The sequence below is a fragment of the Medicago truncatula genome, chromosome 4 (assembly GCF_003473485.1).
Source record: "Medicago truncatula cultivar Jemalong A17 chromosome 4, MtrunA17r5.0-ANR, whole genome shotgun sequence".
Classification (NCBI taxonomy): domain Eukaryota; kingdom Viridiplantae; phylum Streptophyta; class Magnoliopsida; order Fabales; family Fabaceae; genus Medicago; species Medicago truncatula.
In genome coordinates this window covers 44,486,863-44,504,528 of record NC_053045.1, presented here as the reverse complement: position 1 = coordinate 44,504,528, position 17,666 = coordinate 44,486,863, and the positions used below count along the sequence as shown (strand labels likewise).

The 17,666-nt window shown below is 32.4% G+C and overlaps 3 protein-coding genes across 5 annotated transcripts; 1 reads left to right on the top strand and 2 right to left on the bottom strand.

The window, feature by feature from the left end:
* Positions 1-547: 547 nt before the first annotated feature.
* LOC25493256 (kinesin-like protein KIN-14D) lies at positions 548-6,563 on the bottom strand. 3 transcript variants are annotated; one of them, XM_039833928.1, is made up of 17 exons: positions 6,415-6,563; positions 6,265-6,329; positions 6,156-6,200; positions 5,869-6,063; positions 5,361-5,484; positions 4,749-4,909; positions 4,182-4,370; positions 4,003-4,077; positions 3,673-3,819; positions 3,443-3,575; positions 3,219-3,331; positions 2,476-2,637; positions 2,170-2,390; positions 1,780-1,861; positions 1,596-1,700; positions 1,389-1,493; positions 548-865 (listed from the first exon to the last, which is right to left on the bottom strand). In XM_039833928.1, the coding sequence occupies exons 3-17, from the start codon at positions 6,198-6,200 to the stop codon at positions 704-706; spliced, it is 2,019 nt and encodes a 672-aa protein (XP_039689862.1). In that variant the 5' UTR covers positions 6,265-6,329; positions 6,415-6,563; the 3' UTR covers positions 548-703. The 3 variants fall into 3 exon arrangements, with proteins under 3 accessions (XP_039689862.1, XP_013457155.1, XP_024636850.1); XM_013601701.3 differs by lacking the exon at positions 6,265-6,329; XM_024781082.2 differs by lacking the exon at positions 6,265-6,329 and having other exon boundaries at positions 3,219-3,328.
* Positions 6,564-8,758: 2,195 nt separating this feature from the next.
* On the bottom strand, positions 8,759-9,926 carry LOC25493255 (uncharacterized). The gene is made up of 3 exons (XM_013601700.3): positions 9,687-9,926; positions 9,224-9,429; positions 8,759-9,016 (listed from the first exon to the last, which is right to left on the bottom strand). Exons 1-3 carry the CDS (start codon positions 9,783-9,785, stop codon positions 8,827-8,829), a joined length of 495 nt encoding a protein of 164 aa, XP_013457154.1. The 5' UTR covers positions 9,786-9,926; the 3' UTR covers positions 8,759-8,826.
* A 4,742-nt stretch (positions 9,927-14,668) lies between these two features.
* Positions 14,669-16,739, top strand: LOC25493254 (protein HEAT-STRESS-ASSOCIATED 32). Its single transcript, XM_013601699.3, has 5 exons — positions 14,669-14,924; positions 15,026-15,217; positions 15,612-15,822; positions 16,096-16,319; positions 16,412-16,739. Exons 1-5 carry the CDS (start codon positions 14,802-14,804, stop codon positions 16,520-16,522), a joined length of 861 nt encoding a protein of 286 aa, XP_013457153.1. The 5' UTR covers positions 14,669-14,801; the 3' UTR covers positions 16,523-16,739.
* Positions 16,740-17,666: the final 927 nt, after the last annotated feature.

The following is a 17,666-nucleotide window of genomic DNA, read 5'->3' as shown; positions in this document are numbered from 1 at the left end:
CGAAGCATATTTGGCTCTTTCTAATAGTGATTAGGTAGATAGCTTGGATGATATGAAGAGTACCTCGAGTATTGTTTCGATATAGGTTTAGGTGTTCAAATAAGAAAGTACCTGAGTTAGTAGCTGCAACAGTAGTTGTAGTCAAGCTATATGATAAGGAATATTATAGCATATTTGGACATGAAGCAAGAGCACATCACAAAATTATTGTTGACAATCAAGCAGCAAATTTCAAAATCATACAATCCCGTGTTTCAAGGAAAGACTAAACACTTCAATGTTAAGTTTATTTTAGTTAAGAGAAGGGCAACAATAGGGTGATGTGAATCTGGTTTCTGTAAAATTGAAGACCAATCTACGGATATGTTTAAAATGTCTTTTCCACTCAACGAATTTGAATATATGAAGATGAAGGTAATTTGGAGCCTCAAGGCAAGGAGGGGTGTTGAGAACATGCCTCAGTACTATCAAATTAGTTTCCTGTTTTATTTCCTTTTTGTGTTCCTAAAATCATGCAGCATTATCTTAGTTTGTTATGCTTCCAGTGTATTGAAATATCAGTTTAATTATCAAATAAATGCAACCTTTTGCACCTAAGCTCTTATATGTTCGATTTATTTCAAAAATAACAAAAATATTTTGCCCAAACTTCATTATCATTCCAAAGTCATGACACAACGAATATTTGAACTCAACCAAGATTCTAAACATTGAGTGGATGTCTAGGTCTGACATTGTGAATTCCTAATTTCACCGCATTGACTCTAGACGCAAATCGAAGAGAGCAAAGTGACTCGTCAATTGAAGATTGATCAGGTGAGATGTTGACAAACATTAAAGTTTTGGAATCCCCTTCAAGACATGGCTGCAATCCAACAATATAAATATGTTATGGGAGCACTGGAAGAAAGTAAAATCATACTGAAAGTGATATGTTCAACAATATAATTTTATAAAGTCAAACTGACAGTGTTATTGTAGATTGTGTTATGATTGGTATTATTCCTAAGTTCTAACATGAGATGATAATCAAGTCCACATTCTCTAAAGGAAGTGACTTTCTTGTTTCAAGGGATTAAAGCGGTATAAAATACAACACTTAAAATATTTGTTAAATAAGTAGCACAACATCATTCCAAAAAAAGTAAAATAAAAATCATCTTTCTCCTTAATTGATGCTTTTAAGTTTTAATTGTTCAACTGATAAAATCATATCCCATAAGTATATTAGAATCCAATCTTAAGAAATGACACTACAATGAAATTTTTATTTCATCGATAATTATATATGTAACATCAGTGTAACTTTTTTCTCTTTTAATTTAAAATTAACAAGAACAGTATGATTAATTCATCAATAATGCAAAATTATATGGGTTTTTATATACCTGAAGTAGGTGTGTAAGTTTTGAATCCCTGAAAGGAACATGCTCTTCTTTCTTTGCCAAAGCAAATATGACATTGCTCAAACAGGAGAGACTTTGGTTGATAGCCTGAATATGACAACAATGAAAATAATTAGTTTATTAAAGAAAGTTGAATCATTCACCAGGAGCTCAAGATCGTAAATATGCAAATCAAATAGTCAAAGACACCTGAGTTTCCTTCAAACGTTCCCCCGTGGCCCCACTCCTTGAAAGTCTTTCACTTCCAGCCAAATCAATCAGGTTTAAGACACCTTGTACTTGTTGTTCAGTGTTCTGCAAAACAGAAATAAATGCATTATGAAATAAATAACAAGGATTAAGCTGTAACAAAACTTATTGTGAAGGCATGTACCTCGTTTACACCACATATGCGCAAAGTAACGACAAAGTGGCTTCTTGATGATTGTTCATTCATTTGTGTTCTTCCCATTGACCTGAAGACACAAGCGGGTAATGATTTCTTATTTCCTATGTTTCATAAATGAAACCACCAAGCCATATGTAGACTCTAGTAGTGACCAAGTACAACAAGAGCATATCGTATTTTATATATTAATCGTAGATACTCTAATTAAATAAAATATATCTAAACTCGACAACTTCAAAAAGTGTTAAGTTGGATGTAAACTCGATTTCTTACGGAAGAAAATATGCAATCTTCATTCACCCACAATGTTTATTCTTACACCATATAAAGAAAACATTTACAGGATCCTATAATATGGAGCAAGCACAATAATACCTGATTTGGGCAGCCTTTTGGAGGAGGGAGGAAATCTCATCGGCACTACAAACATCGACAATGGTGAGGTCCAAAACATGTGTGTTTCCATTTTTGTCATGTCTAATAGTGTACTGTTTTCCATGAACACTATTTTCTGCTCGTGTTTGGTCAATCCCACTTGACCGATTTGACAATAACAAATCTTTGATGGTCTCATTATATATTTCCAATACTGATGCCTAGTAATATGAATATGAAAATCGGGTTCAGCTTCCATTTATGTGACAACATGTCAACATGAAAATGAGAATATAATACACCAACCTGCATTTTGTAATTCCAGCCCTGGTGTTTAAGAGATTGACTGGTCTGGAATATCTGTTCTAAAGAAAGTGGTATCATCCCTTTGAGATCTGGAGAGTCAGGCCTACCCATCATTGTATGGGTTTTTCCTGAACCCGTTTGTCCATAAGCAAAAATGCATACCTAGCATAATAAACAGCCATGTCCAGATCATAATTTATACCCAAAACAAAACAACAAATCAACAAAAAGAAGCCAAGGAATATGCGAAGGAAAAGGTAAGAATCCAGTAAGCCATGTTTACGTAAGCGTACAATCCACTTCACTTCCATGTGGTGTCTCATGACAGATAAATGTTTTTTCAAGAAATGAACTGAAGTTTTTGTTGTCCAAAGACACATCCAAGATATCAAACACAAGAAAGTTGGTAGGAAATATAAACAAATATAAAGGTTGTGTACTTCAAGTGTTGATGGTGGAGCTTTTTTAAAACGTAAGAGGTTTTTAAAGGCAGAAGTGCAGACCGCAGGGCGCAGACACAGAAAAAACCTAAAGTAATTAATGATAATATCATATAATGAAGTGCATAATCATAAATCACCAACATTAAACATTCAATCAATAAATTACTACTGCATATTCAATATTCATACAATTTAGTTGTGCTACAAGTGACAAGAAAACTCAATTTTTTTTTCGTAGGATCTTAAACACAAGAATAAGCATGATACATTATGAAGCGAAAGGAGGCAATGTAGAATCACCTTGTAGCCATCAAGGGCACTCTGCACCAGTTGTGATATTTCGGTAAAAACGTCATGCTGAGAGGCGTCATCATTAAACACCTTGTCAAATGTAAAAAGCTGTTTCTGTCCTGCTAAATTTTACAGGACAAAATTGTGATACTTGACTAAGCATAACATTGCATTGCATGAAACTCGTAAGAAACAGTAGGAGTGGAGTAGCGGTAAAGAAATATGTGTTATACCATTTTGTTCCAACTCAATGCCCCGGCCAAGCATTTCTATTGACGTAGGGTAAGTAACAACCATCTTCGTTTCTGAACGGTCTTGTAGTAAAGGTCGCACACGACAAAACACACGAATATTTCCTTTCAGCTCCTAGAAATAAAAATAATTGGATGCCATAGCTTTATAATGTCTTACAGTTGACAAGAAGCTTTAGATGATCTAAAAAGTAAAACGAACCAGACATTACCAAGACAGTGTTGTGCAGTTTTTTCCTTAGCTTTTCTCCTTCAACTACTTGAAATTCTTTATCTGCCAATTGATCTTGTAGTTTACGAATGAATTTTTTCTGCTCTTCAAACGTTGCTCTTGTTTCCATAGCAGATAAATCAGCCATCTAGCCAGAAGCCCCAGAAAGAAAATATAAGTTAGTGTCAGTTTTGGACATCTAGTTTTCATAGAAGCACTCAATTTTAAAAGCAAAAACCATCATAAACATTTTACCATTTATTTATGATAAATTTTTAATAATGGTAAACAACTACTCCATATTAAATATAATAAAACCCAATTGAATTACCTCTAACTTCTCCCTTTCAGCATGTAACTTTTGCTCCAGTATATTTATTTTCTCCTTTTGAGAGGAACAAGTCTCCTGTAAAGGAAACACACTATTGCATAAATCTACTGAACACACAAGAGTACAAAATAATAAATAAACGATCTTAACATAGGTGACAACAAAATAAAACAACGAACCTCAAGTGCCTCTGTTTTACTTGCCAATTTATCCAATTTTGAGTATGTTTCATATTTAAATTTTATGTATTTTTCCCGTTCTAACATTACTTCATTTAGTTTTCCTTGTAGGCGATCGCGATCATCTGTAATTTTTTTTAGTTCTTCGCGGAACATTTCTTTATGCTTTATAGCTTCATTCTGTGAATCCTGAGATAAGAAGAAAGGGAACAATGCAACACAAAAAATGAGACGCTTGCAACAAAAATATGGAAAGGAATTGAATACTATAAATAATGATAGAAAATGCAAACTTATTTCCTCTCCGCAACAATGTTACTTATAACAAGTCAAAATTTAATTGCTTGAAAAGGAGGAGGCTAATGTTTTGGCCCGGTGAAGAGAGTTGCTAGGCAAGACAGCAATGGCTAGCTTTTCCCAGCTACTCTCCTTCAATTCATTCTTTAACGAAGCAGCAAAAAATTTTCAATAGGTTCACATACATTTTCATGATTTGGTACATTTTCAAATGTCAACGTCATACAAATACTACATCGACAAAAAAAAAATCATATTGGAACAACTTACTTTAAGAGATTTCAATCTATCCTGCAATTCCTTATTAAAATCTCTTGTATCATTAAGGCTCTCAACAATGATTGATTTCTCTGTTTCAAGTCTTCTATAAGCCTCGTTAGCTGAATTGAGATCTGATTGAAGCTCCTCGGTCTTATTTTTCATCTCAATCTCTGAAATAAAGCCAATACGTGATGTTTAAATAATTATTCTTTTGTTTGAAACCTACTCAAAATAAATACTTTCAGGGATGGTGAACAAGATAAAGCAAAATAAAGATTTTTGGTTAATCATTTACAATGATTTAGCATAAAAATGCAAATATTTATAAGCTCTAGACAGTGCCAAATTATTGCACAATCACTAGAGAACTACAATATTAACTTTCCTATTATATAAGCAAACTACTTCGCCTAAATTCACAATTGCTAGTAACAATATACGACAATGATATTAGCTTTTTTTTCATAATCCACACAAAAAGCACACACAAAATTCAGCAACCAAATCAGTCACAATATTTAGGGCTCAATAGCCAAACATCTCCGCATTAGTTTTGGTCTTTTGGAAACAAACATCCCAACACAATTATATTTATCACAAAAGACAGAAGAAAAAATATACCAGTAGCAGAACACTTCTCAACAGCAGACTCGACTTCAGAGTGAAGCGTTTCAATCTTGTTGGCGCACCATTGAACACAAAGCTTAAGCCGCTTAATAAGATCCACCATCTGCTCCATTTTTTTCTGCATACCAAAAACAAGAGGGCAGACACCCAAATAAGTTCCATAAACAACACCTATTTTCTTAAGATTAAAAGATAGATTAAGGCCCTATTTGGATAAATAACTTAATTAGCTTAATTTGCAGCTTACAGCATAACATAAGCAGTTATCATGATAAGCACTTATCTATAAACTATTTTCACAACAAAAGATAAAATATTAAATTTTTTTGTATAAGCTATCTGGGAGAACTTATGAAAATGAATTGAAAAACAGCATTTGAACATGTCATAAGTTGTTTTTGTAAGTTCTCCGAAACAGTCTCACAAGTGCTTATCTCAATAGACAAATTCAAATAAGTCAATCCAAACGGGCCCTAGAAAAATTGAGTAAGATAAGAGAGACCTTATTATCAAAAGGAGTTCCCTTTTTCATCTTCTCATTAAGCAATGCCTCTATATCATCTTTTGTGAATTCAATCATGCTTGAATCGATTCCCTCTATGTTACCCGCAGTAGCGTTGTTCACCATTGCAGTTAACGGCGCTCTAGCTTTAGCTCTACCAGACACTCTTTGTCTCTCAATGTCTTCAGATCCAACCTTTTTTCAGAAATCATAAGAAAATAATCACATTCGTTCAATTCATTGATTAAATCAACAATCTTTAAAGTAAAAATACATAAATGGCTTACATTGGAGTGGTTTTGAGGAGGCCGGTTCTGATTCCGAGAAGCCATCTATAAAAAAAATTAAGCTTTTTGAAATTATTTTTTTAACAGCAAATTAAATTAGGCTACCAACCTCACAGTGCACAACCCGTTACAAAGATGACAGGCAAAACAAACAGAAGCCAAAAAACCCAAATGCTACAAGAAATTACAGAGGAATATAATTCATTAACAACATGATAAAATTACAGAGGAATGAAATTGAAATCGAAAAGAATCGTACCGGTTGACGGAGTCAGGAGGACAATGGGGAGAAGTTAGGGTTTGCGGAGGTGGAATTAGAAGTGAAGGGGGTGTGAAATTGGGATTGGTGGCTCGGTGAAGGAAACAGTGCTGCTGTGTTTGTTTTTCAAATGAAGATGAGATTTTGAAACCAACGGTCTTTTTTTAATTTTTTTTTTTTTAAATTAACGGCCTTTTCATTTATTATATCTCAATAATTTTAAAATATCATTTATTTATAAAAATTACACTAACATAATTCCTCCTAAAAAAACACTACTTTTTTTTTTTAAGGAAAAAAAACTTATTAATTGACTTTAATTGTCATGCACTCTTATGGTAAAGTCAACAAATCATGCCTATTTATTTATATAGAAAAATAATAATTATAATTAATGTGAAATATTTTTAAGGAAATCCTAACAAGTGCATTTATAAAAATAAAAAATAAAAATTTACAAAAAGCATAGCAAACGATCTTAACGACACTTTTATTTTTTTGTCAGGTAATCTAGCGACTAGAATTCATCTTATAAGGTGAATAAGTGGGGTGTCCGGGGTTCGAACCGCGGACCCTGTATATAATAATGCATTGTCCAACCGACTGACACTTTTAATAATGACTTTAAATAACAAGTTTTTATATAAAAAAAAAAATATAAATATATATGTATTCAATGCATATTGAAGATTGAAATATTTGCCTTTTAGAATGGATAATTTTTTTTTGTCAAAAATAAATAAATAACTTTTTATTTTAAAAATCCTTAGAGAGTGTCTTTGGCACGCTCGTTAGCGATATCCATTTTTATACTCCTATTTGCAAAACAAAATTAATGATTTGATGGTTATAATTGATTGATATTGTAAAAGAAATTTATATTGACAATGGTATTTTCTTTTAAAAAAGACGGCATAAAATAATTAAAACATTACTCAAGAGTTTTATTAGAATACTTTCTCAGTGTACAATATTTTATCAGTTTTGCTATATGGTGCTAGAAGCACCCCCAAGAATTGCACGAAGAGGTGGTTGGGTCCCACCTAATTTTCTTACGTAATTTTTCTATGTTTTTTTCATATCAAAACCACAATAAAAAATATGTAAGAGAAAATCACGCACTGAACTTGCTTCTCTCTTTAACATTATTGATGCAAACATTTGATATACCACCAACATCTCAGCACCGTTTTCGACATTAAAGTTCATCCCTGGCATCAAGTACTTATCCACCAATTTCATATGTTACTCAGCTTTTGCAAACAGTTGAAATTTGAAACTAACACAATATCAATTGAATTTCTCCAAGTCAAACAACGTTGAATCCTTTCAAAAAAAATAATATTGAATTTAGCTAAGTTTAGTTTCATTAACTTCCTCTTTGCGGTTTTAGTTTTTTTTTTTCCTAATAAATTCTTCTTTTGATCATAGAGTTTGTGAATTAAAACAAAATTGATGGTAAACTAACCAATTTTATTCTATGATAAAAACAAAAACCAACGACACGATTTGAGAGTAAAACTACATGATTTGCTCATTTTTTCCAAAACATATCAAACAGAGAAGAAGAAAGACTATAGGTGTGGAATTAAAAAATCAAAGCCTAAAACAATACGCCAGAACAAGGAGAAACGAGTGCACAGTGGAAATGGAAAAGGGAGTGGGGAATATGCCATGCAGAGTCGTCTAGAGTTGATAGTAGTTTGAAACATTATGGAGGGTTAAATCGGACATTTTGGGTGAAATGGAAAACGGAATAGAAAATGCCAGCTCATTCGCGGGATACGCACGAGAATTCTCTCGTGCACTTCAACATTTTCCATATTTTATGCACATAAGATCTCAGATTCGATGTCAAGTTCGATATGTTAGTTTCTCTTATTTAAAGAAAGTAAAAATTATGTACAATTCTTTCATCCGGTATCACTCAGTCGTATATCGTAGCAAGTATATCACTTCTATAGTTGACCTATAGAAATAAACTCGTGTTTTTATGTACAAGGTTTTGGTAAAAATGTTAGTTAATCATCTTCAAAAGGTTATCAGTAGTGTCATATCTAATTCTCAATCTAGATTTGCCAAAGAGAGATAGATTTTTTTATAACATTCCTGTGGCTAATGAGGTGATAAGTAAGGCGTGAAAATTGAAAAGAAAAAAAAAAGTATTGTTGTTTAAGGTAGAGGTCAACTATGGCGTGAAAATTAAGATAGATTCATTATATACTTCTCACTAAGTTCCTTAAAAAAATCCTGTCAAAAAAAAAAATAGTTCCTTAAAAAAAACGACTTCTTAGTAAATTAACAAAATATTTATTATCTTTTTTAAAACAAGCTGATAATACACTTACCCACAAAATCACCAAAATACAATTACGCACAAAAATAATTAAGAATGTCTACTACATTTCCTTGTCACTTGTATTCTTCCCTTCTTGTGGCCGTTGCTGAAACATAATAAGCAACAGTAAACAATCCATGAATGAAACATAAAATCCCTCCAATGGATAAAAACCGATGATTTGATATCCCACAAGATTCTCTTGATTTTGAGTTTGCTAATGTTCCTATGATCAGCATGGAGAATGCAACTCCTAATACTATCCTGTAAACAACAAATTAATACCAATTTAATTGCGAGAACAATTAAATTTAATCGAATGGTCTACAACGGGCTCAATCGAACGGTTTACACCATGTTGTACCATTGAAGACGAAGAAGACAATATCTAATTTATTAAAGATACACGGGAGAGTTTAATGTTTATCATTGGATTTTTGGTACATGCATGGTGAAGAGTAGAGGACTTACCATGAGAAAATGAGGAAAGCCATTGCTAATTGTCTATTGGATGTGGCTCTTTTGTATTCTTCTTTAGACTTTATGCAAATGCACCCACCAAGTACGTGAGCAATTGCATGAGCTAAGACCAAGAGAATTGAAGCACTCAGTCCTAGCTTGAAAGCTTGGTAGCTTGGGTCCCTACACTCTAGTACCCAAATCTTCAAATCCTTCACCTATTTCATCACATAAGATAAAAGAAAAAAAATTCTATTATGAATAATTGAATCCCTAATTGAGATTTGAGATACATATTATTTGTCCATGTAGTGTCAACTAAGTGATAAAATTTTGATTTTCTGTCTTCAAAAAACAAAGTTCAAATCTCATCCTAAACGGTGTAAAGTGGATGCTAATGCCACTTTAATAAATAATAGTTTTTCATATTTTTATTTCAAAAAAAGATATGTATGATTTATGACTTTTGAAGTACCTTATTTTGAGCTATTTCTGCTTGAATTCCAAGTATGCCAGCAACAACATCCATGAGAATGACAACAATACATACAAGGAAACCATAGTTTCTAACCATTTTCCTATACAATTCAAAGTTGATGCAAAAAATAATGTTAGGTACCTTGTTCTTTAACTCCTAACTTTAATAGTTAAGCATAATATGTTATAAAATTGGAGGAATATAAGAATAAAGATTTGGCCAGGTTTGCAATGTATTATCATGTATGGAAGTAATTAGCTTATTTAAGCTTAAAGCAACTTTTATCCTTACATTTTTTACTTTATTCTATCTTTGCATTTCCCTTTGTAATATTCCTTCCATGAGGGACACGTAAACCAGAGTTTCACCAGCAAGGAAAGCCCAAATTCGTAGGCACGAAGAATGTCCAGCTGATGAGAATGAAATGGAACCTTATTGTTGAAGAGTCTCCCTGCTTTAATTTCATTTTATATTTAGATAATTTTACTAAATTACTTTTATAAGTGAGTTGAGCATGTAAAATTAAGACAAAAGTTATATATATCTTAATTTAAATTAATATCAAACTTAGAGAAAGATCAATTTTATTTAAACTTGTAAATTTGGAACCATATGTTTTAGCCCATTTGCAATTAGTCATTTTACATTTTTACTCAATTCTAACCCAATCAACATCTAAGTAGCATGCCACATGTGTAATTACTGATTTTTTTTAGAAATTAAAATGTCAAGCGTGTATATATCAAATTAAAAAATGAAAGGAAATTGAAAAACCCAAAAAATAAAAAATACATTCATTCTTATATCTCTTCTCTTCTCCTCACGTCATGTTATTGTTGGCGGGTCAAGACTGCTGCATGTTGCTGTTTTATTGGCATATTATTGTTATCCTTCCTATTTAATTGGATTTTAAGGATTGCTTAAATTGTAACGTGTGATATTTTAATGAAGGGGGTTATAAATAGGAGAGTAAGAGTAATACGGGAAATGCAAATTATTTTTGAAGTTCACATATGGCAACACATTGCCTTTCAGTGATGTGTTACACATGCTTACTATTATGACCAATTTGATTTCGGGTAGCAATATTGAGTAAAGTAGGAGTTATGACTTGTTCAATTCGGATAAGATTGTAATGAGAAATAATAGTGTATTTGTTTTTTTTTTTTTTTTGAGAGGAATAATAGTGTATTTGTTGGAAATATTTATAATGCCTTATACATTATTCTTTGTCATTACAATCTTATCAAATTTGAATGTCACTCATACTTTATTCAATCATATATTTAAATCAAATTCATCCTAATAGTAGGTATGCATAGCACATCACTTAAAGCTAATGTCTTGTTGGATGTGAGCTTCATAAATACCTTCCAACAGTGGTATCGATCGGGGCTCTGATATCACTGTTGGGTCGCTGGAGGATCTCGGGGACCGTTCACATCGAGGCTTGAACAACCGCACAAGCGAGAGAGACACCATACTCTAACCCAAAACCTTAAGGCAATGGATTTATGGGTCTTCTTACTTATAAGGTGTTCAACATTTACTCTTTTATTCGATGTGGGACATATAACTCACACTTGTACACAACAACACTAAGTCTATCGTCCATTTTCTCACATCACTAACAAAATTCACTACAGATATGACTACAATAATACCCATCTTCAACATCTTTCTTATTATCTCCTTCGGTCAAATTAGCTTTTGACTTTGGAGGTTGTTATTTGGAGAAAATATTGTGAAAAAATTATAATGTTGAAGAACATGTTAATATTGTGGTCTTCTTTTGATCAAATGGTAAAAACTCAAGTGATCCATGATGGAAAAGTTTTAGCTTTTCCCATGTTAAATGCCACCTAAAATAATACATTTGTTTACTTTAAGGTTAGGGTTAGTTACTCCTAGTATGTGATCAGATTTACGCCAAAGCCTTGGCTCATTCGTTGTATTTCTTCTTGTTGATGTCTTTCTATGATTATGTCTTGATGAGGTCAGAAAGAGATTTGTTTGTGCTTATAACTCTTGCTTGTAGGTTGTGTTTGTTTCTATGGATAGATTGTGAGGGGGGAGAGAAATGTTAAAGAAAGAAACATCTTCCATAGTTTGTTTGCCATTTACTATGCACAAGCAAAAGAGTTGTGTATGATACACAAGTTGTGTAAAGTTTTGTTGAAAATTGATTTGGACCGTTGATATAATATTATTATATGTCAACGGTCGAGATCTGTTACCAGCAACCTTTTGTGACTTGCTCTTGAGATATAATGAAGAGTAAATGTGACCCCACTTAATGATTAAATATCAATATTTTATTCAGTTTTTTTGTAACCATAGTATTTGGTCTGGGATTTTGTTTTAGCAGCAAATAACATTGGGCTTAACTGTAAATTATAGGAATTCAAATTGCAGTGTCTCAAATTCAACACCCTAAAACACACAAATCCTACAATCTGGGGAAATTGATGTTGCCATTGCAAACTTCCACATGAAAGTTGTGAAGTCACTCACGGTTCCAAATAGTAAACGCCTCCATGGCTGCACATTTAATTAAACCACTAACTACTCACTAGGATTAATGGAAGATACAACATTGATCCTCATCTCTATGACTTTCTTGTTTTTTTTTTTTTTTTTTTTTATGACAGCAAGAAAATTATTATCACACCAACAGCAGCACAAGGCGTACTGCGCCTCCAGCAACAAAACAAAAGGATTTCTTTTCAAAATTCCAGAAATAAAGGGTTTATCAATGCAGATCTGAAGAACACAATATCATCAAATGTTCATCCGGAAATAAGGAGTTTTTGGTGAAAATCAATTTTAATTGAATGGGTAGTAGAAACAAGGAGTTGTGGATGCTGATAATGTTTGCTTTTTCAGTTGGTGGTGGTGTCAACACCAGATCGGATTCTGACTGCAAATTTGGAGCTTTAAGATTCAAACATGGCGGTGGTCGGAGACAACATGGTGGTTCAGTGGTGGTGGACAAAAAGTCTGGGTGGGGTTTGTTTGGTTCTGTTCATGTCTGCAAACAAGAAAGAATGAAACTCATGAAGACTTGTTGTTTCTAATGACACCGTGTTAATAATTTCTAAAACAATTGTTGTTTCAGATATGGGGTGCATCTAACAAAAACAAAAAAACTATTATTTAGGATTAAAATATGTTGCTTTTTTTTACTGGGATTTATTAACAAACAAGTTGAAACATACAGTTGTCATTCCTTACTTAATTTGTGCATGCTACACAAGTTTTACACTTGTGTTGGCTAAATGCCACCGTTTGTTTGGTTCATTTGTCAAGAAGGAAAGATAGTTTTATTTTAGTGGGACCCATGTCCGAAAACTTTTCGCCCAGATTTGAGAGAAAGTTGGAAAGGGTCATCCAATTGAACAAAATGACCAAATAACCCTTGCTTTTTTATGCATATTTTTTCATCAGGTCATGTGCTTTGTTTTTTTTTTTTTTTTTTTATTCCAATTAATTTGCTTCACTACCACATGGATTTACGCTGCCATTACTAATTCGTTTTTATGTTATATATATGGGAACTTCTATGGTACACTCACAATTTTGAGTGTACCAGTACTCTTGTTTCACAAAATATATAAATTAAAGATCACTTTAATGAAATAAAAAGGTATTTGTCAATATTTATATTTTAGAAAACATCATTTCATAAGAAAAATCATCATTTCATTGTTTATAAGGATCATATTACAAAATTTACATTTTGTCATAAAAAATAATCAATATTCATTGTTATGAGTAATAAAAATTCTTAAAAATTAAATTTTATTTCGTCGAAGCTTTTGGTATATAAAATTTAATTATCTTAGTTGTCAATGATAGAAAATAATTATTTTTCTTCAAAAAAACAACTCATTTATTATTAATTTTACGACTTGGTGTACCGATACACCCAAATTTATTGGGTGTACCATATAATTTGCCTATATATATACCTTTTATTTTGCATTGTTATTTGTTTTATTTATCAATATGTTGTCACTTGTTACATATTATATATTTTTTTTTTTTTGTGAAATAACATATTGTATATATATTATATTATTTCATTTTTATAAGAGGCTATTTATGTCATTTTAGTAAATACACATCATTCTTTTCTTTCACTTTCACTCATATCAAACAACTAAACAATCATCTTACTTTCTATTTATCTTCTATCCACTTTCATTCCTTAAACATTCGTTCCTTTCACTTTCTTTCCTTTCTTCATCCAAACATTTTAGTCATTTTCCATCGGCAAGTATTTGTCCACTAGTTGAATCATTTGGAATCTATGTTAGCTTCATTGGGTTTCATGTCAGTAACATAAGATTTTTTTTTTGTGGTGGCTGGAGGAGTTTGAACTCCGAACCTTACATATATTATGCATTTTTCATACTAATTGAGCTAAGCTCACGAGAACCCTTAACATAAGATTTGCAAGAACGTATGGAATTCTTCCATTCATGTCAATGACAATCTCTTTGTGATGGACAAATGTATTCCATAATTTTTTTATAGACTAAAATGCTTTTCCAGATGTTACTTATAATCACTAATAAGATCAAAGGTTGACAATAAAATTTAAACATACATTTTTGTAGAGATGAATTAACTGAATCAATCTTAATTGATTGAATGTTCATTTTTTTCATTTTAACTATTTCTTTCATTCGTAAATATTTGTGTCTCAATTTTACCGTTCATTATGAATATAACTTACTTTAATCATATATTTTAACAAAAATATATAATACAATTAAAAATGTTCCCCTAAACAAAACATAGCACAAATGTTAATTTATAAAATGTTGTTCGATTTATTTAAATGAATATTTTTAAAATAACAATTTTTTTATATTGTTTTATTATATAGATAATTAAAAATATTGATGGTGTTGACTGCAGTGTGGAGTAGTACTTTACGAAAAGAAAGTAGAAGAACACGTGTTGAATTCACCTTGAATGCAAACAAGCACTGCAACTCGTGTTTTCTAGAAAGAACTCCATCTTTCTTTTTCTTCTACTAGAAACAACTAGTCATTTTTTTTGGATAAAGCTCCTTTCAATTCTGAGGCTCCAGTAACAGTAACAATGTCAGCATACCGATGGAAAAGCTTCGAAGAGAACGAAGACCGCCCCTCAAAGCCACGCCGCTACGGCGTCACCGAAATGCGAAGCCCTCATTACACTCTCTTCAACCACAATGTTCTTCAGGTTCACCAATTTTCCTTTTCATTTTCATTTTCATAATCAGTGATTGTGATGGACCAATTCTTGACCAGACATTATGTTACGTTGTGTTGTGTTGTGTGCAGGATATTTTTGAATCTATGGGAGATTATGTTGATGGTTTGAAATTTTCAGGAGGTTCTGACAGTTTGATGCCAAAAGCATTTATCAAACAAGTTATTGATACTGCTCATCACCATGATGTTTATGTTAGCACTGGTGATTGGGCTGAACATATCATTCACAAAGGTCCTTCAGGATTCAAAGACTATGTGGAGGTTTCATTTTGCCACCTTTGTTCTTATTGCGTGTGAATTTTTGTTTTTGTTTCGTTAGAAGGGGTAAACTTATAAATTGGACCTCGGAGTGTGCTCCTCACATTCCCAATGCCAATTTTTGTGGGTTTAGTCCGTACAGAGCCTGCTCTTGCTTTAAATGGGCACCCGCTAGTGGATGGTGAGATTGGTCTTCCAAATTTGTCGGCCCGACTGGACCCTAGTAATCTGTTGTTGCCTTCTTGAAATTGGCCGAACTTTGTGATCATTCTTTGTGTTCTTGTGCTTTATCTACTTACTTTAGAATCGTATTTGTTATATTGATAGTTTTTTTTTTATTGCTAAAGAAGTGGCTTAGTTAGTGTGACATGATTAAATGTATTATATTTTGTAATAGGAATGTAAGCAATTGGGGTTTGACACAATTGAGCTGAATGTGGGTTCCCTTGGTGTTCCTGAAGAAACCCTTTTGAGATTTGTTCGCTTGGTCAAAACTGGTGGTATGAAAGCTAAGCCTCATTTTGAAGTTAAGTTCAATAAGTCTGATATTCCCAGAGGTGGTGATAGAGCTTATGGGGCTTATATTCCTCCAGCACCTAGATCATATGGTAAAGATATTTCACTCTCTCTTTCTCTTGTTCTTCATTGTTTGTGCATGCATTTTCCTGTCTCTGTTTGAGGTGGATTTGAACATATTTAGCCATTCTGATAAATGTTATCTTCTGAATTGGACTACTAAAACATAAAACAAGTGAAGTATTTTGTTGAACCTCTTTTTCTGTTTCAAACGGGGCTTAAGAAACTTTGAAGTTACTGGTTACTGGCTGACATAAGATATCAATCTACTGAAGATTTTCCTTGTATTGAAACTTTCGCCGCAGAATTAGTAGAAGATGTGGATCTCTTGATTAGGAGAGCTGAGAGGTGTTTAGAAGCGGGTGCAGACATGATAATGATTGATGCTGATGATGTCTCCAAGCATGCTGACAATATGCGCGCCGATGTTATTGCGAAGATCATAGGGCGCCTTGGTATTGAGAAGACTATGTTTGAAGCATCAAATCAGAGCGCATCCGAATGGTTTATTAAACAATATGGTCCAAATGTAAATACTCTTATTTCTTTTTTCTTACAAAATAAAAACAAGCAATTATAACCATTCTATAACATTTTTTATATTGTGTTTCTTTTGTTCAGGTGAACCTTTTCATTGATCATTCCCACTTGGTAGATGTGGAGTGCATCCGAGGACGCAACTTAGGTAGAAATCATGCTTCTGTTCTTGGTTCTTCGTATTTCCTGTTCTGAAGTGATGTGTATCTGTATTGCACCCTGTGGGATTGACTTCTGGTTTATGTAAAAAGTCTAGTGTTGTCTATTGCAGTGGTGTTACCTTGTTACATTTCCTTCATTGGGTGAAGATAGAGATGACATAAATTGAGTGATTGAAATAAATCAATGTATTATTATCCAATTTCATGGTAGATTTCCTTTCATATTTGGGAGCACGAAGAATTTTGGTTTAGTTGCGCTTTTGACCTTTAACTATTGCGATTTCGGACCTCTTAGTTTTTTAAGAGCGATTGTATCTCCTATACTTCTTCTTCTTTGTGATTTCGGACCTCTCAATTTATGCTGAAGTAACATTTATCGATTTGATACTCAATTCACATAGTCAATGTGACTAATTTTAAAAAAAAAAAATTAATAATTAAAATTTTAAAAACGCCAAAAAGTTTGAAGACATATAATTAGAGAGTTCATACTCAATTGTACGAATTTGCTTGACATTATTTTTTTCCTTTCTAATTTTGAAGATAAGTTCCACCAGCTACTATGATCATTGGGTGTTGGTTAAGTTACCAAATGTTACCAATCCAATGTAAAATTTAGAGAAAATTGAAAAGGTACTACCAAATCACAGAGGGGAAACATAAGGGGTTAAGATAAGTGGAAGCAAAATCGACAATTACAATACTTTAGAGGGTTAATGCAAGTGAACAAAAAGTTTTCTTTTACTATTACCTTTTTTTTTAAAATGACTTGAAAATGAGATATGAGATTGAAATTCCAAAAAAGGTTAAATATGAGATAAAAAAAACCAATATTTTATAATAGGAGATTAAGACTTTTTTAAAATAAAAAAATAATAATTAAGGGACCAGTAGTGCATTTAAGTTTTTTTCTACTTTTTTTTTTTTGTGGTGTAAGTTTTTTTTCTATTACAAGTGCAAATAACATTTCCATTTCTGTGTACGTTCATAAAAATAACATTTCTGTACATATATACGTTTGTTTGTTTGTTAATGCTATTGAATTTGGATGGGTACCCCTCACAAACTTTTCTCTCGAACTTTTCTGGGATAAAGATTGTTTGCATCATTCGCTTCTTCTGTTCCTTTTCCTTCATCGTCAAGGTAACTCTTCTCCTTTGATCCAATCACGTTCTCAT

Bases quoted from the DNA above. Each gene is read 5' to 3' on its own strand.
- LOC25493256 (XM_039833928.1), bottom strand. From the start codon at position 6,200: ATGGCTTCTCGGAATCAGAACCGGCCTCCTCAAAACCACTCCAAT. The intron at 1,862-2,169 runs GTATTATTGTGC...TTGTGTCTTCAG, and splicing joins CAAAAGGCTGCCCAAATCAG to GTCAATGGGAAGAACACAAA. The intron at 866-1,388 runs GTATATAAAAAC...GTTGGATTGCAG, and splicing joins AACTTACACACCTACTTCAG to CCATGTCTTGAAGGGGATTC.
- LOC25493255 (XM_013601700.3), bottom strand. From the start codon at position 9,785: ATGGTTAGAAACTATGGTTTCCTTGTATGTATTGTTGTCATTCTCATG. The intron at 9,430-9,686 runs GTACTTCAAAAG...GTGATGAAATAG, and splicing joins CAGAAATAGCTCAAAATAAG to GTGAAGGATTTGAAGATTTG. The intron at 9,017-9,223 runs GTAAGTCCTCTA...TGTTGTTTACAG, and splicing joins GCTTTCCTCATTTTCTCATG to GATAGTATTAGGAGTTGCAT.
- LOC25493254 (XM_013601699.3), top strand. From the start codon at position 14,802: ATGTCAGCATACCGATGGAAAAGCTTCGAAGAGAACGAAGACCGCCCC. The intron at 14,925-15,025 runs GTTCACCAATTT...TGTTGTGTGCAG, and splicing joins TCAACCACAATGTTCTTCAG to GATATTTTTGAATCTATGGG. The intron at 15,823-16,095 runs GTAAAGATATTT...CTTTCGCCGCAG, and splicing joins TCCAGCACCTAGATCATATG to AATTAGTAGAAGATGTGGAT.